Source organism: Phanerochaete carnosa (genome assembly GCF_000300595.1).
Source record: "Phanerochaete carnosa HHB-10118-sp unplaced genomic scaffold PHACAscaffold_1, whole genome shotgun sequence".
In the NCBI taxonomy this organism is placed as follows: domain Eukaryota; kingdom Fungi; phylum Basidiomycota; class Agaricomycetes; order Polyporales; family Phanerochaetaceae; genus Phanerochaete; species Phanerochaete carnosa.
The window spans coordinates 355,280-375,923 of NW_006767628.1; the positions used below are offsets into that span (position 1 = coordinate 355,280).

General features: G+C 54.4%; 6 protein-coding genes across 6 annotated transcripts; 2 read left to right on the forward strand and 4 right to left on the reverse strand.

Moving 5' to 3' along the window:
- The first annotated feature begins 657 nt into the window (after nt 1-657).
- Nucleotides 658-1,986, forward strand: PHACADRAFT_203490 (uncharacterized protein). Its single transcript, XM_007389654.1, has 2 exons — nt 658-1,525; nt 1,579-1,986. Exons 1-2 carry the CDS (start codon nt 679-681, stop codon nt 1,950-1,952), a joined length of 1,221 nt encoding a protein of 406 aa, XP_007389716.1. The 5' UTR covers nt 658-678; the 3' UTR covers nt 1,953-1,986.
- Nucleotides 1,987-2,561: 575 nt separating this feature from the next.
- On the reverse strand, nt 2,562-6,403 carry PHACADRAFT_246104 (glycoside hydrolase family 31 protein). The gene is made up of 14 exons (XM_007389655.1): nt 6,214-6,403; nt 6,017-6,152; nt 5,508-5,957; nt 5,366-5,449; nt 5,036-5,307; nt 4,878-4,978; nt 4,740-4,811; nt 4,655-4,683; nt 4,405-4,605; nt 4,266-4,352; nt 4,041-4,210; nt 3,501-3,988; nt 3,278-3,443; nt 2,562-3,222 (listed from the first exon to the last, which is right to left on the reverse strand). Exons 1-14 carry the CDS (start codon nt 6,356-6,358, stop codon nt 2,702-2,704), a joined length of 2,922 nt encoding a protein of 973 aa, XP_007389717.1. The 5' UTR covers nt 6,359-6,403; the 3' UTR covers nt 2,562-2,701.
- A 529-nt stretch (nt 6,404-6,932) lies between these two features.
- PHACADRAFT_203492 (uncharacterized protein) lies at nt 6,933-8,990 on the reverse strand. Its single transcript, XM_007389656.1, has 2 exons — nt 8,634-8,990; nt 6,933-8,575 (listed from the first exon to the last, which is right to left on the reverse strand). Exons 1-2 carry the CDS (start codon nt 8,725-8,727, stop codon nt 7,002-7,004), a joined length of 1,668 nt encoding a protein of 555 aa, XP_007389718.1. The 5' UTR covers nt 8,728-8,990; the 3' UTR covers nt 6,933-7,001.
- An 802-nt stretch (nt 8,991-9,792) lies between these two features.
- Nucleotides 9,793-12,058, forward strand: PHACADRAFT_203493 (uncharacterized protein). The gene is made up of 2 exons (XM_007389657.1): nt 9,793-10,085; nt 10,137-12,058. Exons 1-2 carry the CDS (start codon nt 9,953-9,955, stop codon nt 11,792-11,794), a joined length of 1,791 nt encoding a protein of 596 aa, XP_007389719.1. The 5' UTR covers nt 9,793-9,952; the 3' UTR covers nt 11,795-12,058.
- A 120-nt stretch (nt 12,059-12,178) lies between these two features.
- Nucleotides 12,179-14,646, reverse strand: PHACADRAFT_246109 (uncharacterized protein). Its single transcript, XM_007389658.1, has 8 exons — nt 13,848-14,646; nt 13,416-13,793; nt 13,253-13,363; nt 13,080-13,200; nt 12,922-13,028; nt 12,733-12,871; nt 12,491-12,681; nt 12,179-12,435 (listed from the first exon to the last, which is right to left on the reverse strand). The coding sequence occupies exons 1-8, from the start codon at nt 14,554-14,556 to the stop codon at nt 12,368-12,370; spliced, it is 1,824 nt and encodes a 607-aa protein (XP_007389720.1). The 5' UTR covers nt 14,557-14,646; the 3' UTR covers nt 12,179-12,367.
- An 860-nt stretch (nt 14,647-15,506) lies between these two features.
- PHACADRAFT_246113 (uncharacterized protein) lies at nt 15,507-20,572 on the reverse strand. Its single transcript, XM_007389659.1, has 18 exons — nt 19,947-20,572; nt 19,791-19,812; nt 19,645-19,732; nt 18,285-19,589; nt 18,072-18,228; nt 17,882-18,020; nt 17,601-17,831; nt 17,525-17,546; nt 17,363-17,470; nt 17,182-17,305; nt 17,102-17,122; nt 16,956-17,027; nt 16,844-16,884; nt 16,549-16,771; nt 16,436-16,494; nt 16,242-16,372; nt 15,999-16,176; nt 15,507-15,928 (listed from the first exon to the last, which is right to left on the reverse strand). The coding sequence occupies exons 1-18, from the start codon at nt 20,082-20,084 to the stop codon at nt 15,754-15,756; spliced, it is 3,234 nt and encodes a 1,077-aa protein (XP_007389721.1). The 5' UTR covers nt 20,085-20,572; the 3' UTR covers nt 15,507-15,753.
- Nucleotides 20,573-20,644: the final 72 nt, after the last annotated feature.

Consider the following 20,644-nt stretch of genomic DNA (forward strand, 5'->3'; position numbering starts at 1 on the left):
CATGCAAAAGACGAGGCCTCTACAAGACACCAGCAGGTGCGTAGTGCTCAGGTTTTCACCTTATGGGTCGTCGATAATACCGTAGACGTTGTCGATAGGAGGTCGGTGGTTCGTGGTAAGCGTAGGATATGACCGCAAATGGCTGGACGCGATGATTGAGACACAGCCTACCCACCAAACTTAGCTTTGATAGTGAACGATACAGAGGCAATTTCATCACCATAACAGCTTCGGAATAAACTTACCATAGTCATATCTTGCCACACCCAATCTCAGAGGGCCTAATGCAGAACTCCGTATAAACCCGCAAAGACCTAAACTCTCCGGCGGCTTACTCCAAAATAGTGCACGAGTGAGGTAGTGTAACCCCAAGTGTACTTGATGTGAGGCACTTTTCCTGGCAGGACTTGCGGTCTGGAAAGAGCCTGAGGCTCGAAGTTCAGACTCGCCCAAGCTCCTGACCACTTACTAACGCTGAGATTCGCGTAAATCGGGGCAGTGCAAAGTTGGTAAACAAGTTCTCACCTAAGTTAGGATGATTTGAGTGCTCTCGTAGGTAGAGGACGGTGTGAGAGCATGAAATGAGCTGGCGGTCTACGACTCGGAGGGCGCATCAAAATTATGGCGTCGAAATAGACGCGCTTCTGTCTTGAAGCTGCCACCACCAGTTGGTCGACCATGTCTGCGCAGGCACTGCCCGAGGAGCTCCTCGAGCTTATATTCGACCATATTGACGAGAAATTACAGCTTTCACGTTGCTCTCTCGTCTGCCGCGCCTGGTTGTTCCCGAGCTCCCGACTGCTCTTCCGCGAGCTGAACCTGCAAACCCAGCACGAGTCACCGAATAAAACATGCCGCAACTGGGGCAACTACTTCTTGAGAGCGGTGAAAGCCTCTGCGCGCATGCAAAACTGTGTCAGGAAGCTGTCCCTTTCCCTCCCCTTACCAGAGTTTTGGCACAAATGGCGAGTATGGCCTACGTCGGTCCTGCTTGAAACGCTTCGATTATTCCCCAACCTGAAGTCTATTACTCTGACACGCCTCAACTTCAAGCATGACACAATTTCTTCTTCTTTGGCTCCGCGTTGTCCAGAATATGGGCTCTCCCTCGACACGGTTGAGCTGCACGATGTACCCAGCTTGAGCATCTGTCATAGCCAAGTTGAAGAGAGCGGAGCGTCCGAAAGCACGGGGCTCGCCAAGTTCCTTGGCCTGTTTACGAGCATCAGAGTCCTCTCGATCGAGGATTATGTGCTTCCATACAGATACCCTACTATTCGGCGTGCTGTTGCGCCGATCCCACTTCCACGCCAGACACCACTCAAACTCGAGGAACTGCACTTGAAGGGAGAATCAAGTGCAAAGATGCTAGGGGCGCTGAAAGAGATGGTGGACCCACGTCACCTGCGCGTGCTCTTCGTCGAGCTGAATGCGCCGGTGCTATCGCTCGCAAACGAGTTCGTCGGGTGCATGACGGCGCTGCAAACCGTCCGTTTTTTGGTACGAGAGGATCTTAATGAAACCCGTACGTCGTCTACACCATCTCTATTTCTGCTAACATCTCTGACATTTCAGCAGGACCGGCTACCGTGGTGAACCTGTCCGCGTGCGCCGAACTGAAGTCGATAAGCATTCCGTATCTACGCAACTCTGGTAATCAAGTAGAGGCGATCAATGCGTACATAGGGTGCACGGTCGTACCTATACTCTCGACGGCGCCTCCCTCAGTTCGGTACATTCACCTCTCCCTCGAGATGGACCCCCTATATGCCGGCTCAGCCGTGTTGCGACGAGTCGATTGGACATCATTCAGCAGGAGTCTCGAACGATTCCCCGAGCTGGAGGTCGTTGAGCTGAGTTCAAGCGGCAATCATGGTTGGACGAGCGGGATGATGGAGGTAGTAAAGGGAGAACTATCACCTGCGACACGCCGGGCATTACAGTTCACGTAGGGGACTCGCTCTTCATTACAGACGTTAATATGAAGTATGACTTTTGGCATACTTCGCAATGTGCTGATTGCTAGCTCATAATACAACAATGAGCGTGTGGTACAAGGCATTCAAGAGCTTACGGGGGAAACCAATGCGCCGCGCCGTCTCGGTGTCGCGGGAGGGACTCTATATCACATCTCCTGCACAAGTTCAGCTTGGGTGGAGACGTCATGAACGAGATATCGCCGATGGCTGGCAGATTGGCGGCAATCGTCACACTGCCCGAGCTTCAAGCAACCCACGGTCATCTCAGAGTTAGCCACACTTCGACTAATAATCCTGCATCAGCATGCAGGTGGCGCGAATTATTCCAGACAAATGGTAGAATCCCAGAAGGTATTCTCAGGGCTAGCTAACTTAGTCTATACGTTAGTAATAAATACATCGTGAGCGTCTGAAAGACACAATTCGATTTAGCTTGAAGTGTATGCTGCACTCTCGAATATGCTGCGTACGAACGACGAACCAGTCTTTTACTTACTTTATAATCACCTTGTTACATGTATCTTGCTCTTGAATGCGCCTGCAACATCCGCTATACACGTCGCAGAATTTACGATGGGGACAGTCCGTGCGAAGCGCTTCAAGCCAAGACGCCGGTTGGTACAAGTAGATACAAGTAGAATCATCTCCAATGATAAATGATTTGACACCTGCAATGAAGTAACATTCACGCCTGGGGATACTAGCGCTATGGGGTGTGTTAATTACTGCCACTGGATCGTAGTAGCCTCGTTCAGATCGACTTCCAGTTCGTTAACAACGAGCTCCATCTTAGACTCGTCGTACGTCCAGCTCTCCGCAGGCAGCATCGTACCACTCACTGAGACCGCAGTAGGCTTCTGCGTCCCCAGCACCGTTACACTCTCCAGCTTGGGCTCCACCTCGTACGTCCCCGAGTTCTCGATCTTGAGCTCGCCGCGAATGGCGTGGAACTGGACAGAGCGGTTCGGCGTCGGCGGCAGGCTCTCGCCGTCGTCCATGTACGCCGACCCGAAGGCGTATCCGTCTGAGGCCTGCGATATGAGCAGGGCGTAGGGGGACGTGCGGGTCTCGGCAATGGTGTATCCGGTCTTTGCGTGAAGGAGAATCGCGGAGCCGTCGCGGATGTGCACGGGGATGTGGCCGAGCGGCGCGGACAGAGTCGTATTGGCACCGACGCTGGCATTGACAACTTCGTGGGTGTACCAGTCGCGCCAGATGGTACGGCCTCGGCCTGGGAATATACCTGAATGTGAACATTGTTAGGTCATTCTACCTTGGCACGCAGAGCGGGGGCTCACCATCTACCGTAGAAACGTTCGGCGTGAGCACGGGCGTGACGAGCAGATCACGTCCGACCATGAACTGGGTGTCCAAGGCGAACAGCTCGGGCTCGTCTGGGAACTCGAAGAATAGTGCCCTCACGGTCGGGGTGCCATGCTGCGACGAATTCGCGAACAAAGTGTACTGGAGCACGAAACGACGTCAGCTTTCTTCTCTCTTAATTGCAAGAACACCACGTACCCAATACGGCAGAAGTGAGTACCTGATCCCAATGGCGGTCCGACTGGCATTTGCCACGCTATCCCACCGGAACGGTTCCTGGCTGAGGGCACCTCTCTGGTTGTGGTTCCTGAAGAACGGCAGGAACGCGCCGAGCATCATCCAGCGGCTGCAGAGCTCCTCGTCCGTGTTCCCTTGGAAGCCGCACACGTCCGCACCAACCATTGGGATGCCGAACAGCTGGAACTGAAGCACGCCGGGAAGACTCGCGCGCATGTACGCCCACTTGCTGTAGTTGTCACCGAGCCAGTGCCCAGTCCACTTGCCCGACGACGGGAAGGTGCTCCGCGCAATGATGAAGGGGCGCTTCCCCGGATGGATCGAGGAGAGCGCGGCGTGGGTTGCATGAGACTCCATCATCCCCCAAAGGTTGTGCGTGTCGAGCTCGACGTACCCTCCAGCGTGCGTCGCATTAGTGGCAAGCGTGCTGACGTACAAAGGACCGTTTCCTGTACAATGACAACGGTGAGAGTCAAATTGTGTGTCAACTGGGGGACGAACCATTGTGGACGGCGTATGGCGGATCGCTGAGGTTCATATGGTCTTGTGCAGAGCCGAGGCCTCGCTTTCCGATCAGCCCTTGACTAGGATCGATGTCGGCCCCAGCACCGTACGTCAACGTGCCGTTGACAGTGATGTTTCCACTCGTGCCAGAGATAGTTGAGTTATATCTAGCACCAAAGACTGAGCTCGACTTGTGTCAGGGGATAGAAGCAGTCTACTTACCCTTCCGGCCAATCCGTGATCTCCATTCCGGGGTCGCCAGGAAGTAGAAACGACAGCGTAGTGTTACTCCAGTCCTGTCCGGTTCCACTGTTTCAAACATAAGCTTGCGTGCAATACTGCACGGCGGTCTGTTACTCACCAACTGCCGTTGCAGAAACTCGAGATCTCGTTCATATCAAGCCAGATGCCGCTGAATTCGATACCCAGTGCACTCCAGTTTGAAAGTGCCTCGGTCCAGAGCTGCTGGGTGTTGGGACCGAACCAGTCGGGGAAGACGGTGTATCCTGGCCAGACCTGGCCGATGTACTCTGAGCCATCCGGGTTCTTGACGAAGGCATCTCTGCAAATATATCAGCTACTTGAACCAAGCGGAAATCCAAGAGGCATACAGTTCGGCACCGCGAAGGTACGGAGCGTACTAGCATAGCGAAATACGGTTAGCAGCCAGGGTGCGGGAAGATTGTGCATGCTTACGAGATCGCTTGCATTTCCTTGGTGTGCGATGGCAGCGTCAACGATTGGGATGTAGTGCTGATTATTTTGGGCCTGTAAAATAATGACGTTTAAGAACTTCGGGGATAAGTGTTCGTGTTATTCGGTTATTCGGCGTACCAGCTCTTGGATGAATGTCCGCATCTCATCGGGCGGGAACGATACGGGATCTGCAGTGAAGTCCCTGAATGCGTGGTACAGGTCGATGTCGTTCCACATTACTATGGGATTATGCTAAGTCGCCTGATTCGATTGCAGTGGTTCCTTGAGCCACATACCTTCGAGCGGGACATTTGCATCCTTCATACCCTTGACAGCGTCCATTGTTTCGCTGATGTTCTTGAACCCCCACCGACAGAGGTGGAAACCAAGGCCCCAAGCAGGCTGCCATGTCGGCTTGCCAATCACGTCCGTGTACTGCTCGACGACCTTCTGTGACGTGGGACCCGAGAAGAAGTACATGTCAAGAATTCCACCAACGAGACGGTATTCGATGAGCGAGACGTTTGAAGAGGCCGGTGTGACGAGGAAGATATCCGCGGGCGCCGCGCTGAGCAAAAGAAATGGGTTAGAAACCGTGGTATCTGAAGATCATGGCGCAAAAGTACCTGAAGAGAAAGACGCCATGAGACTTGGACGTGTTCGTCTGTTCATCGAAGCGGTGCTCCAGGTAAATGGGATGCGAACCATACCTACAGAGGGGCCCTGTCAGATCCCGAATAAAAAGAACACGTGCAAGAGCAGGCTCACACATTCTGGTCTAGCGGATCTTGTTTATCTCTGTTCCAGAACGTCTGGAGAGTGCCAAATCCACCATTGTCGCCTACATCGCGTCGGAAGCCGCTGCTTGCAACAACCTCGCCTAAACCGTAGATATTTGTGCCCTTCGGAAGCGCAGACGCGAGCTGTAGGTACGAATCTTCAAATACCAACGGGAACCCGTCGAGCGCAGTCGACTGGTCGGAAGCGTTCAGAGGCGGGATAGGCGTCGGAGGCAGCGACGAGATACGAGTGTCGAACAAAGGCGCGTCCGCGGGGGAAGAGCGGCGAGTAATCCAGAATGCAAATGGCGAAGATTCGTAGTTGAACACGAGGTCTGAGCTATTCTTGTTCGAGCTAGTCGGTGCTGGTGGAAGCGCGATGACAGACGAAGGCACGGTGAACTGTGACCGCGCGGTGTCGTAAACATTGACGTGCAGCCTACCAGCGATAGGCTGGGCATCAGCAGGAATCCCGACGCAAACGATGGGAGCACACACCGAGTCTCAGAGTCATAAGTGACTTCAAGGGTCAAATTAGCGAGATCGTGTCCAAAAGCATTACACGCAGGACCAGCGAGCGCTAAGTCGGCCGTGAGACCAGTAGCAGTCTCTGCCAGATTTTGCAGAGTGTAGCCTAGATATTCGCGATGTAAACGTCAGTATGACGTGTATTTGTAAGCCAGATGGAGGCATACCTGGGCATGCAGAGATGTTGCCAGAGAATCCGCTGGCGGCAGCGGCGTCAGTTTGAGGCAAAACTCGTTGCTGCAGTCGGGATGGCTCTCGCGCAGCAGCAATACCTGCAGAAAGCAAAAATGCGAGGAGCACAGTGGGCTGCATCGCGTTCGGCCCTCGTACAAGCGACCTTCAGCGGGAGAAAACAAGCCACTCCGAATTTTCACCTGTCCGTGGAAGTCACCAGCCCTTATATACTTGAGTTTCGGTAATCAACAGCTAGCTACGCCATGTCCATCATAGAAGATCTCCGTTAGCGTAAAGGCCGAGACCGTACCAGTGACATCGGAAGAAGTATTCGAGGTCACGTTGGGTGGTGGGCCTTTGGCCGCCCCGGTTTTTCCTGCTGAGAATTCACCGCGTGACCAGTCTCATGCGGCGGTCGAATACAACGAGGTTGCGCTTCGAAACTGCTTAGCATTGGACCTGGTGGTGACGAGGAGAAGAGTTTATTTGGCGCCTGTTTAAAGTTAAGATAGCCGAGCAGTCTAAAGCGCCAGACACTTAATCTGACGGTTCCAATCCCACGTCGCTTGTTCTTTTCCCCCTCCTTTTGGTCGAACAATGGTCATAGGAACATATCGTTGATTCTAGATAGTTCAGGCAGTGACGACTCGCGATGCCAGCTCACTGGAAGTCCATCAGTAACGAAAAACACAGTAGAATCTGTATAACGTACGATACAAGCGCATTCAGAACGAGTCTGCGCAGCCGCATGGAGAGAATGGCGCACCACTAACTGTCCACTTTAAGGACGTCTATACGCATGCCTGAAGCTGATACTGATCTTTGTGTCTCCCTGGCCTTTATAATGAGCCACTAGCGTGTCGACCAAGCCAACCAGTTCCGAGAACAATATCTTCTTCCGAGTCACATCCCTTGTTACCACTCGAACACTCCGCAGATGAGCAAACAGCTCGAGCGGGCTGGATCCTTTGTCCCACCGGCCACTAAGCTCAACGTTCGCCTTCAAGTTCTTTGAACGTGGGACTTCATACTGCAGCTGTAGCTCGCGAACGCCGGGGATCATTGCGAGCACCTCCCGCAAGACAGTGATGGGTGTACTGCAGATGTCTTCGAGATAAACGACCGTGGCAGTGGATAGCGGCAGCCGCTGCAAAATGTTCATGACGAAGTCTGGGTCTACTACGTCACCCACTGAGAGCTCGAAGTAGGGCTTCTGATACGGGATGACTGGTGAATCCTCGATAATGCTGTGGACATCCGACCACAGCTTGACAGAGATGGCGAGTCCGAAACCTTGTTCCGCTTTCCCCAGAGTCAGTGCTGCTGTCTGTACCACCCGCCCGTGGAGTTGTGCTTCGATGAGCTCGCTGATGCGTTCGTTGAGCCCTGAACCCGGGCACGAGCGACTGGAGCACGCAATATTATCCGCCTGCAGCTTCAAAATCGATGGTTGCGGGCACATTATGTGGTCCAGAAGCTGAAAGAGCTGCTCACCGCTTGACGCGGTGAGCCGCAGTTCGCGCAGGAGTGGGAGCGCCACCTTGCTCAGATCCCAGCACGGGGGAGACACTATAAGGTGGTCGTTTTCTTCGGAGAACGTGATGCTTTGGTACCACCTGTCACCTAGGCCTTGAATGGCCAACTCCTCCAGGTTCGGTGAGCAGCGCAAAGCCGAGATAATCTGAGCCGTAGTATCAGTCGAGTTGTATGGCCGGGGGTAATTTATCGCAAGACAGCGAAGCCTTTCGCCCATGAAGAATGTCAGGTGCTGGTAATGCACATTGAGGAGAGTGCAGACCCGGAGGTTGGGATAGTCCAGAGCTGAAAAGAAGTTTTCGGATTGCTCGAAGCTGTGTTCACTCTGGACTATGACGCGCAGTGCCTCCATGTTGGGAAGTACGGACAGCTCATCGCTAACTTCGTCGCCATCTTTGCGAGCATCGAAGCCGTTGCCGATGACAATGACGTCGCTGGAGGTGAAGCGCGTGATGTGAGGGGACACCAGTGCCCACGACAGCTGGTACAACTCGGGGAAATTGCGCTGGAACGTCCATGATGCGTAGATATGCAGCGGGACATTGTCCGATTCGTTCAAGAGATGCTGAACACATTCAGGACGAGTGAGGCAGATGTAGCTGGAGAGCGTTGGGTAGTCGAGGGCGATCTGGCGCCATCGTCGACAGACATGCCTAACCGCGAACCAGCAATATGGGTTTGGAGCAAACTCGAGGCTCGAGGGATCGTCTTTGTCTATGCGGAAGTATATCTCGTAAACCTGGAGGATGTACCACTCAAAGACTTCGGCCAGGAGCTCGGGAAGGAGGCGGGCGATAGGCAACGCTGAATGTAGCGAATCTGTCGGGAGCGATCAGCTCTGCCATACTTCAAATGACTATCGCTGTCCTAAACTCACCATGATCGCCTTCCCAAAGTATGGACCGAAACATAGAGTCCCGTTGTCGCGCATGGCGCGAAATGTCGCGCTCCCAAAGCATGGACGGAAACATGGAGCTGCGTAGAGATTTCTGATGCGGAGCGTCGGTCGATGGCACGCAAGCGTGTGGGAGATAACCAGCCTATGCAGGTACGATTGTGTAGACAGAGTCGCAGGAGCGAAGGCTCTGTACGACGTGCGAGGTTGCAGGAGTAAAGACTCTGGCAACGCAGGGAGGAAGGTTGCAATACGCTGGGCACAATCTAACACAAGGCGCGAAGGGGTGCAAGTACAGGCTGTACGCAGATGGCTCTAGGTGCGAGTTATACCGGGCGAAGTAAAACAGATCATATCTGCATCGGACATGTGCTACGCGCGTTAAATACATCATTGCAAAACAGCCGAGACATCCACCGCTCAAGCGCTGAACGCCGCTCGGCTCGCGGAAGAGGAGTCGGGAGCTCTGGGACAGCCAAGCGCCGCAGACGAGAGAACAGCGCAAGAGCAACGCGTTTTTATATGCTCAGAGACGAGCTCGATTAGCTCCCCGGGCAGCATCTGCACAAACATTGTCGACCTGCTGTGGCGGTACGACACCAGGCGTAGGCTCTTCTGGACGCCACATCAAGCGCCTTTGATGCGCCCTCGGTGATCGGTCCGTCTGCAAGGCGTCGGCGGCCCAGACACTTGGTCATCATCTCTTCTGCATATCGCTTCTGTATATACTCTTTGAAACGCGGAAACAACTTCACCACAAGTGGACCTTCTTCATAACCAAGGACCTCAGAGCTCTCGGGCCTCCGAGGCTCAAGTGCTCACACCTTACAGAGCTTTGAGTAGCAAACAGTCTATGCTCCGCTGCCGAAAGGCGCAGACCTTTACGAACCTGGCAAACATCAGTAGTCAACAGGGTTTCTCTTCGGCCTCCCGTAGTCCTTCAGGAAAGAAATCAGCATAGAGACCATTCCAAGGTCGAAGGCACGCGTGTAAAAATCGGATATCGTGTGTCGGACACATATTGATGAAGTCAAGAGCACCGTCAGTCGCGCCGTCTGCGATCCTTCTGCAGCACTATCCTGCGGGGAACGACGATATATCCCACCCATATTGTCCATTCAATTTCTATGAGAGATCGTGGCGCAGTGACGGCTGTCATTAAACAAGGTTGGTCTCCTCGTAGCGACGAGCTTCGGCGCCTCAAGCTCTTCCCACTTCCACTACCTCCTTCCGTCGGTGACGGCTTGTATAACGTATCTTGCTGCCTGCATATCACTCTCATCCACTGCAGGTTGGCTGCGATGAGTAGTAAGTCACCCATTCTAGTCAAATCTGCTCGGCCGGTGGGCTCCAGTCTTTCCGGAGGATTCATCTGGAGGAGATGGAGGGCGATGACTGCAGGCAGAAAGAGGCCGGAACGCGACACGTATCCTGGTGCGTAGCTTGCACATAAGACACACAAACTGGAGTTCAAACTTCGTCCAGGCCTCCAGATCGCACGGCTTCCCGAGGAACTTCTCGCGGAAGTCTTCTACTGGTACATCCTAGACGTGTGCATCGCTGCTGCACGTTGCTCATATTCCTCCATCGCCCTCTCTGTCGAGGAAAGCTCTTACAAGCACCTCTTTTGTGCTCCCAAGCCATATTCTTGGATCATAATTCGACATGTGTGCCGCGTATGGCGACAGGTAGCCTTGACATACCCGAGGCTATCCACACATATCTTCTTGACTCGACCAGAATGCGTAGAAGACCTGTTAAGCCGAGCGGGGACGCTTCCACTACATATCTACGACCCCGGTTTCACCTATGTACGCAAGAACTTGGATTGCGTCGCGGCCTCATGCAGGCGTGTGCAGACCCACATCGACCGCATCTCTCACGGCACTCTGATTTTGGAGAATAGCGCAGCGAATGCCAACTGTCAAGCATCAGTATCTCCCGCTAAGATTTGCAAGGCTCAGTCGCTTCGCATACTCTTTCTGTCGGAGCTGTTCTCCGCTTCGAACACTCTCCCTCCCGATCTCCATTTTCCCGAGTTGCAGGACCTGTCCTGCTATAATTATGCAATCACTGCACTCCGTCCTATGCTCACGGCGCTGCAGCTTCGAACTCTGAAACTCGCTCACTGCAACCCCATTCCAGCGAGTGATTTGATCGCACTCCTGGGGCCTTTGCAAGCTCTGGAGGAACTCGTGTTGGACATGGCGATTCTCACGGATGAAGACTGGCCTCATCTCGACGGTAACGCTTCAACAGAGCTCCAGCACAAAATTACTCTCCCCAATCTGCGTGCCCTTCGCCTTACAGATACATGTGCCGCCACAGGGTTATATTTCCTCCATCGTATCGTCCGCCCTCCCACTACTTCTCTGCACCTTTCCTTCATATGGCTGAGCCAGGTTTCTCATATCAGCTGCGACTGCCTGAGCACTCTGGTCTTCAGAATGGTCGACGACTGGAGCCACCTGGAAGCCTCACCAATCCGGACCCTGCAGATGAGCGGCTCAAGCGGAGCCTCAGACTACTTCAACCTGCGTTTGTGGCAAACCCGCCAGCCTGTCTCCCGCCCGGACCCCCCTGGCACGGGATCCCCCTTCTTCCAGCTCAGCGCACAGTCGGGCCAGCGCGCGGTCTTCGCTGGTCTGCTGCGCCGGCTTCCGCTCGCGGGCGTCAAGTCTGCGCTCGTGCTGCAGTGGACCGTCGGCTGGAACGTCGTCGACTGGGAGACGCTCTTCGGCGCGATGCCTGCGCTCGAAGAACTCGCGCTCTACTATGAGCTCGTCGACACGAGCCGCTCGCCGCGCCATGTCTTCGCGCCGCGCGACACGCGCGCGCTCTGCCCGCGGCTCAAGGTCCTCCATGTGCACGAGTCGCACCCGAGGCACGCGCACTGCGGGCACCTCCACGTCCCTATCGTCCCCGAGGACCTCCCGCCGGACTTTGTCACGCTCGCGCACTTCGGGCGCGGGTTCGCCCTGCGCGGCGAGCACGAGAAGCAAACTGGCGACGACCAGGACGCGCTTATTGTGCACTTCAATGGAGATACCCGACCCCTCGAGGACCCTTCACCTCCAACTTCAAGGCGCCGGCGCTCGATCTTCAGGAGACTGTTGAGTTTGAAGAGTCGTTCATCTCGTTGACGACTGTTTAAGGCACGTCGAGCGATTCTACGCAACTCGGAAGAACGAACACCTATGACTGTCTATTTTGACTACGATCTGGTGGTGCACGGAGATCTAGCAAAGGTGTGATACTACCAACGACTTTCCTGGCGATCCGCCGTAGACATAGAAGTGTCCCAGCCTGTTGCAGTGTCTTGTAGTTGCTCCTATGTGTTACGCTGAAAGGTCTATGTGATTTTAGCTGAGAGAATTCATTACTGCTTGTTCAGATGGTACGCGGAAAACGTCCAGTCAGGTCTTCGGATGCGAGCGCCGCCGGAAGGATTCGAGTGCAGACCAGTCATTCCTTCAGTGGCAATCTCATACAGGGCCCTGCGAATTGACGCGTAGAACGACGAGAATGTGCGATACCGCGACACGTAGCATTTGACGATTTTTACTCATTTCTTTGCCGTCTAGGGCTAAAGGAATATCTGTACACAATAGATACATCAAGTGATCCCGAATAGGACGGACAGTGCTACATCAGACGAATATCGATACAATCCGTCTTTTGTCTCTCTTGTATATCTCAAAATCTCTACAATAGCTTCACGCTTTGAGGTCAACAGGCGCAGAATACCGCTCGCCGAAGATGCCTTCCTGCTTCGCCTTAATTTCTGCAGGCAGACAGGTTAGCCATTGCATCGCAGCAGGGCCAAAGTAGAGACGCACGCATAGCAAGGTGCTTGGAGAAGAAGCGGCCCCATGCCAAGTTGCCCATCATGTACCAGTAATTGGGCAGGCCGATCTCGCGCCAAGTGCCACGAATTTCACCCTCGGCGTTGAGGCCCCAGATGGGTCCGACCTTCTTTCCTTCCTCAGGGCCAACAACGTCGGTGATTGGTCCTCGGGCATCATCGAAGCTGTTGTCGCGCTATCAGACGTGCAAGAATAGGAAAGGATGAACGACGCACCCAGTGGCAAACATGACGACGTCTGCGTCGAGCTCGCTGCCGTCGGTGAATTTGATCCCTTTGGACGTGAACCGCTCAATCTGTGTTCCATTCTTGATCTTGATCTTGCCGTCGACGATCATCTGGCATGCACCGACGTCTGCAAGAGTGTCAGCTATGCCCAAAGAAGGAAAAGGAAGACGGTCGCACCAAGATAGTAGCCGCCTGCACGTTTGAGCGCGAGGAAGAGGAAGCCAGAGCCGTCCTCGCCGGAGTTGAGCTTGTAGCCCCTTTTGACGAGGCCATCCAGGAGCTCTCTACAGAGTCGTTAACCTCAACTTCTCCGCGTAGAGATACGCCAAGCATACTGGTCTCTCTCCTTGATTGCAACGGTCGCACGTTGAGCAAGCAGTTTTGTGAACAGAATCGGCATCGAATTCTCGAGGCGGTCGGCCTCTTCGGTCGGCGGGCCCCCTTCCCAGTAGTTTGCTAACACAAATTGAGTCGCTAGGCGTTATCGCGAACGTCAACCTATACGCACGCTTCATGAGAATGGGCATGCCCTCCTTGGTAGTCATGATGTACGTAGTGCTGCGCTGGAACAGCGTGACATCTACGCCATGCTCGACACAGTCAGCAGAGATATCATGTGCTACACGAAAATCAGCTTTGATGCGACACGACCAAGACGACGAGAGACGCACCTGATGTGCATGCGCCAATAATGACAACCTTCTTGCCAATGTGATCTTTGGCGGTCTTATGCTGCGTCGAGTGCAGCACCTGGCCCTGAAACTCTTCCCTTCCGGGGATGTCGGGGATGTTAGGCTTTCCACCGCCGAGGCCAAGTGCCATGATGACATGATCGACATGGAACTGGCGTTCGGAGCCATCCGCACGTTTCACGGTGACGTCCCACTTGCCGGTCTCGGGGTTCTTTTTCGCGGCAGTGGCGGTTGAGGACAGCCAGATGTTGAGCTCCATCGTGCTCGCATAAAATTCGAGCCATTCAGCGAGCTTCTGGGCAGGGGTGTAGATAGGCCAAGTTGGCGGGAAGTTGAGATACGGCATGTGGTCGAACCCTAGCAAGCAGGTTTAGGGGCTCAGCATAAAACGTAGGAAAGCACATCACGCACAGACTGGGTCGTGCAAACACAGAGCCTCGTACCGATTCCTCCACTGGTCACCGATGCGAGGTTGCTTCTCGATAATCAGGTTAGACACGCCGAGGCTCTTGAGCCGCGCCGAAACATCCAATCCGCTCTGTCCACCACCGATGATAAGTACCTCTGGGTCCCTTCCCTCGAACGCTGCCTCCTGACGGCGCTGGTCCGCCCACTTGCCGTGGTTCGGGAGCGGATTACGGTTTGGACCGATTGCCTCGGGGTAGTCCTTGAGTTCCTCCAGGTTTGTGCAGACGATAACGGCCTTCCAGTGGTCATTCTTGTTCGGAACGAGACGAGCGATACCACGCCCTGTCGCTACCTTCGTCTCGAAATCGAACTGGACAACGATCCAAGCCATGTCCGGGAACGGCTGCTGGAACTCGGCCCTGCGAAACTTGACATCGTTGAAGCCCTGGAGATCGAGCCGGTCCTCGAGGAACCTGGAAATTTGGTCGCCGCCCTGGAAACTGCGGAGGTCCCAGGTAAGTGCAAAGATATCGCGCCACCAGCCGTCGGGCTGAATGATCGAAAGAATGCCCTGAACGTCCTTGGACGAGGCGAACTGGGCGAGCTGCTCAGTCCATGACCGTCCGATCTTCTCAGCGTCAACGTCCGTAGGCGGCTGGACGCCAAGCTTGTCAAACGTCGGCAGAGAGGTAGTGATAGGATGCGGCTGCATGACAAGTTTCAGACGAGGCAAGGGAGTTGACTCCAGGCTGCCTTAAAAGCTCCTCTCCAGGCTGAGAATTGGAATGCTCGCGGAAATGATCGATATGCCCAGAGTTCAGGTGATGCATGCATATGACGAGCAAATGTTAAATGTATCCGCCACCGGTTCACACGGGTCGCTCGCTTTGCCGGTACTGCACCGCACCGTGTCGCGTCGCGTCGTCTTGAAAAGCCTGGGGGGTTTCACTCCTCTTGCTTCTGCTGCACTCCGAGCTTGCCTTCTAAGGCGCATACACATGGATATTCAGCTTTTCCCGCTCGCTAAGTGGATCCGGACCACTATCGGTGCTAACCCAAGCGAATGGGACACGGTCAGGGACCGTGCAGGGACAATACGCGACTCGGAAGCTCGCCAACGCCGGCTGGAGTCTCTCTTCCAGCTGCCCTTGACTCGTTCGACGGTCGGAAATCAAGAGATATTATTTGACTGACGAAGCCGAAATTGAGTCGAGATCCTTGGATGGCGTCTGGAATCGGCGAACTGGCTGCGTAGTACGTGAAATGGCTGCTTCGTAAGTCTTTCGGAAACACAGGAACACGCGCACGACGCACCTGTGACCTCCTATCATTATCAGCCTGCATCTCCGACTATCTCCCTGGTAGACCGCTCCTCATATCGTGATAGCTTGTTAGTCAGTTGTGTGCATTCAACCTGTGGATGTGGATCACGGGCCTTCCGGCGTCCATGACGTTACTGCGGACGCTTGTTGAATTTCAAGGCCCTTCAGCATTATCAGCATTTAGTCGACGGACGTCAGGAAGGACTACGGGAGCGAGTGGATGAGGACGGTGGTCATTGTTCGAGTTCAACAGAGTTCAAGACGTGGCGAGCGTCTTGGCGCTGCCCGGCCTTATGGAAAACACCGGCTATATCACAAACAAATTAAACTAGTGTACATATTCCTATTAGCCTGTAGACATATGTCCACAATGTATCTAAGTCTATGGGCAAGTGTGCGAATACACTGCAGATTGAGGTGCGGGTATTACAATGGTCGTGAAGTAAGATACATACAAGCGTCTGGCGAGGAGAAATGATGGTGACGACGAGTACAGATCCAACTTATCTCAAGGGAAACTGGTACATAAGAGCAACCCAAAACGAACGTGCGAGTGAGATGGGGGCGGCCCATGATCGAAGGGGAGGCTAGACGTCCTTTGCGGGCCGTTGCATGGAGCTTGCGTTCGTGTACTCGCGGCGGAGCGGAATGCCGACACCGTGGATGTGGTATTGCTCGCCGACGAGCTCTTTCGTGGCGAGCATGAGGCGGTCAAGGCGCAAGACGATGCCGAACGCGGTCGTGCAGCCAACGGAGAAGCACCTGCGTGTGTGTGAATATATGCGTCAGGAGCACTGCACAACAAAGAACCAAAGATGGACGCGAAACGCACAAGTACTGCTCGTTGGCAAGCGTATCGATCGTCATCGTCCGAGGCAAACCGTAGTCGTCGTCCGCCTCTCCGCGGATGACATTCAGCCCATGCGAGTTCTCCATGTAGCGGTCCAGCAGCGGGCATGGTGTAATCTGCGGCAGAGGTTGCCCCGTTTTGAGCGCGGTCGAGATCATGCCTAGATCGACCGACGCCTACATTAGCAAAAAAATACACCAACAGCATGAAAAAGAAGTTACTGACTAATTACCGCAAGCACATCTCCCTGGAAGTCTGCGTCGAGCAGACGCGTGCGCCGCAGGAATGCACGACGCCAGGCGGGCTCGAGCAGCTCGCATACAGACATCAAGTGCGAGAGCAAGTATGAAGTTTGTCTGTACATCGATGGGATCAGCCACAGGAGACGCGCAAAAAGAAATGGGGCATGGGGCACGTACAGCTGGAGCTCGAGAACCTTCTGATATCTCTCTGCAGGCCATTTGCCGCGGAGCGAGAACTGTGGGTGGAGCAAGTGAGACAGGGAGCGAGTCGGGAGTCCGATCGGACGCACCTCGTAAATGATGTTTGTGCGGAGAGCGAGCGATCGCTTGAGTTTGAGGCGGATCGCAATGAGGCTTTGGATGACGGCGCCTTTGTCGACTTCGGACGAGCCCTGCGTGTTCGCGAAGGACACAACTGCGCAGTACACGCTACCAATTTCCGCTACAGTTGTTGCCATCATCCGACGCTGGTACGCGCGCAGGGTCGTCGACGGTGGAAGTAGTGATGCGAGGCTGTCAGCAGCACGCCACAAAAAGCGAGATCATGAGTACTGGCATGCGATAAAGAACGCGGGGTCGACGTACAAAGCTGCGAAGACGCCTGCTGTGACCAATACAAAGCGGCGCTGATCAAGGGGTGAGAGGATTCGCAGATCAGAAAACTGAAAAGACTCGGGAAGCCGGCGGTGGAGCGTACCCAGGCCACGTTAATCCCATAGTAGATGAACCCCGCCGGGAAGTGAGTGTCTTGCCACGAGAAGCCAATAACCTAGACAACAGAGTTAGCACCGCACTAGCTCAATCGCTTCCGACATTGTCGTGGGTGCGGCACAAATGGCTTACCAGGAAGGTCGTGATGAAGAACTATGCGGCGGGAAGACATTGGTTAGCATGGGCTATCAGAAGGGCCAAAGCGAACTTACGATGAGGTTAAACATAGGTGGTCCAGGCCAGTAGAGCCGACCAAAGAAGAAGAAGGGGAAACAAACGCCAGTGACTGCTGCAAGACCATAGATATTGCCGTGGCCTCTTCCCGTGGAGATATACCTGCAGGGGCATGTACGTCAAGGTTTGCCGTACACGTAAAGCCGACGCGATACGTACCACATGGCTGCACCAACCACACCGCCGAGGAAGGTTGAGATCAAACGGGCCACGAGAGCAAAGGTCGTATCGCCCCGGAACCGCGAAATTGTGAGCTGACCCATAAAGCTATGCGGGAATAACATTGAGCAACATGGTTCAAAGAAAGAGATTTGCGCTTACATTCCCCACACGAGATGTTCCCCTGAGAAAGTAAAGATCAGCTAAGTTCAAAAGCCAGCGGACTTGGAGAGCTTACTGTACGCGAAGTGCGCCGAGCCCTTGATTCGATAGGGTAAGCTCAACAGAACAGTGAGCAATCCGGCCTTGATCGCGAATACTGCATTTCCGTTTCCGAAACCTACGACGAGCCTATGCAACCCATACATTACGGTCTCGAAGGTGTTCGACGGCGGAAGTGCATCTGGGTCTCTGCGCCCGGTCATCCCGAGGTCCATGTCAGGCTCTTGCTCCATGTACTGCACGACATCTGCATGAAGTTAGCGCACGGCATCTGCTGATGGAGATAGCGATGCGCACCGGGGTCCTCGTCATCATCGCCGTCCAAATCGGGTGGGTTGCTGACCGTAGGAGAGAGGAACCAAAGGGTGCTGAAAATTTTCGGATACCACAGCCGGGGCTCCTGACGCTGATCCTCCAGCTCGATAATCTCGTTCAGCTGTCCGACAACAATGAGCTTGATGCAACCAGCGATATGTTAGAAACTCACCAGTCCCTCGACCAGTGTTGCGAATTGCAGGATGTGATACTCATACATATAGCAAGCGAACAGATACTTGTGCGGTGGTGCATCATCCGCTCCACCCCTGCCAGCTCTGATAAGACTGGGATCAAATGCACAGCGGTACGGATCGAGAACTCGAAGCCTACGCCACATCGCATGAGCGGGGATGCCTGCGCACAAGTGAGGAAAGCAGCATACCGCGAGTATTTTCTGAAAGCCTCGATGGCCTGACGCAGCTGACTCCTGTCCTCTTCGAGCTTCTGTCTCCTCTCCCGACGAATTTGCTCTACCTTGTGCTTTCTGCACCAATCCACCTTGCGCACGCCCGTGACCCACTCCTTGGCAGCGGCCAGGCCATCCTTGGACGCACCGAGGAGGCCGTCGCACGCCTCGCTCAAGAGCTCCGTGAACTCTGCCGTCAGCTTGGGCGACTGAGGGTGCGAGAGGCGCGCCGCCTCAAGCGCGATGTAACGTTGGCTCTCGAACACACCGACGACGCTCTCCGCGTCCGGCGGCGACGAGAGAGCGTGCGCCAATTCGAGCAGAGAGAGGTGGAGACGATGGTCGTGATAACCGCTGGTATGATGCCGGCGCGGGTGATGGTTGCGCGACCGCGACTGGTGCCGCGCTATCGCCCGATGCAACGATATGCCACCGTGTTTGCGGTGGCGCACGGAGTCCGACGAGTCCGCTGTCGGAGTCTGATCGGTCACTTCTACGGAGCGGTCCCGCCGCCCGCGGACGGGTGAGCTGTTGCGTGATACTGCGGGTGTGTTCGATCGAGTGAAGGCCGGCGAGCTTGGCTGGGTGGGTGCGGGCGTAATCGGGAACCTTTCTCTCGTCGGGTCAATAAGGGTGAAGTAAATGTTCATACCCTCCGCGCGGGTCACAAGCCGTCGAATAGACCATTGAAGAGAGGATATATCGGCAGGAGAGAAGCGTCCCCAGATAATGTCACGGGGCATGAGACGCAGCCAGATAGCAGTCGGCGCCACGCTGCCTTCCGACTTGCCCACCAAGCCCTGGAGCTCCTTCACACCCGTCGCAAACTCTTGGGACGACGGATCCATCTTGAGAATCAGCCGGTGTTTCGCGAGGAATTGGTCCAAAGGGTCGAAAATACGACCAATGGCCGCTGTGTACTGGCATGTAATGGTCTGAGGGAAGATGGTGACGGCAGAGAGGATCGAGAGAGCGGCGTGGAAGCCAATAGGGATCACGACTGCTTTTCCGATTTTGTAGAATGGATATGGGAAAAGAGCGGATGTCGACAAGCAAATGTCTAAACAGATGCAGCTCAGCATAGTCGGAATGAAAAAGAGGCCGGGACCGAGTTTGGCTTTGAGATACGAGAAGAATGCGCTTCCAATGAACAGAAAGATGGCTGTTATGATAACGGGACCAGCTTCAACGAATTGCCCCGTTAGAATTTGAGCAGTCGGTGCATTGTAGTCGACGTGATTGCGGGATAGATTTGCTAAGAACAGACCCAGACAACTCCATCTAGACAAATCGGTGAGCTGCAGCGCATATATCGAGATATTAGATATCTACATACGCCCATGCCAGGGTCACAAATAGTAGAAGCGTGATTTCAGCCTCGAGGACCTGTATGAACGGACCGGCGGGAGGTTGAAGGAACGCAGCTGATGGTCACGGCGCGATTCAGAACCAAGGGGCTAAAACTTGAAATATAATACGCACCGATTAGAATGAGGAAACTACCCTAGAACAGTCCGTGTCAGCACCTTTCTGTTCCCAAAGAGATATAGCGCAAAGCCCGCTTCAATAACGCAAAGTCGATTGGATAGGATGCGCGGGAGAAGGCTGACGAACAAAGGACTGAGGGGATCGACATACCTGACCCAACATGACCTCGAGTCTTGGGATGGTGAAAAACAACACTGAGATCCATGCTACGAGAGCAGTCCTGATCACGGGCTTCATCTTCGGCCACGAGAGGTTGGCAGGAATCCATTTCAGGTCGATGGCGAGCATATGTAGTACCCATTGAGCAGCTGAAAGTCGAGGGGTCCTTTCACGCTCGCCTTCGATCTCCTTGTCCCTGAGTGTCGAGGTGCTAGGCTTCTCCCTGAGTGTCGAGGTGCTAGGATGAAACCTGAGTGTCGAGCTGCTATGCTTCGCCCCGAGTGTCGAGCTACTATGCTTCACCCCGAGCGTCGAGCTGCTGGGCTTCGCCCCAAGTGTCGGGCTGCCGGGCTGAAACTTGAGTGTCGAGCTGCTCGGTTTCACCCCGAGTGTCGAGCTGCTAGGCTTCACCCTGAGTGAAGAGCTGCTAGGCTCCGCCCTGAGTGAAGAGCTGCTGGGATACCTCCGTGGCTCGCCATCGTCAAAAGTCGGGTGTGTGTCCAGCGTGACATGCTTTTGCGTCTGCTGCGGCGGAGTGGGAGGGATTACCTCTATCTCCTCGTCGGACCCTTCGTCGCCCATCCGAGGGTCGTAGTGTGCACTTTCCCTGTGTTCCGCCATGGGTGGATAGCTGGGGGTAAGACCTAGAAGTGTACAGGGAGCATAGATATACAACAGATAGCGTCTTT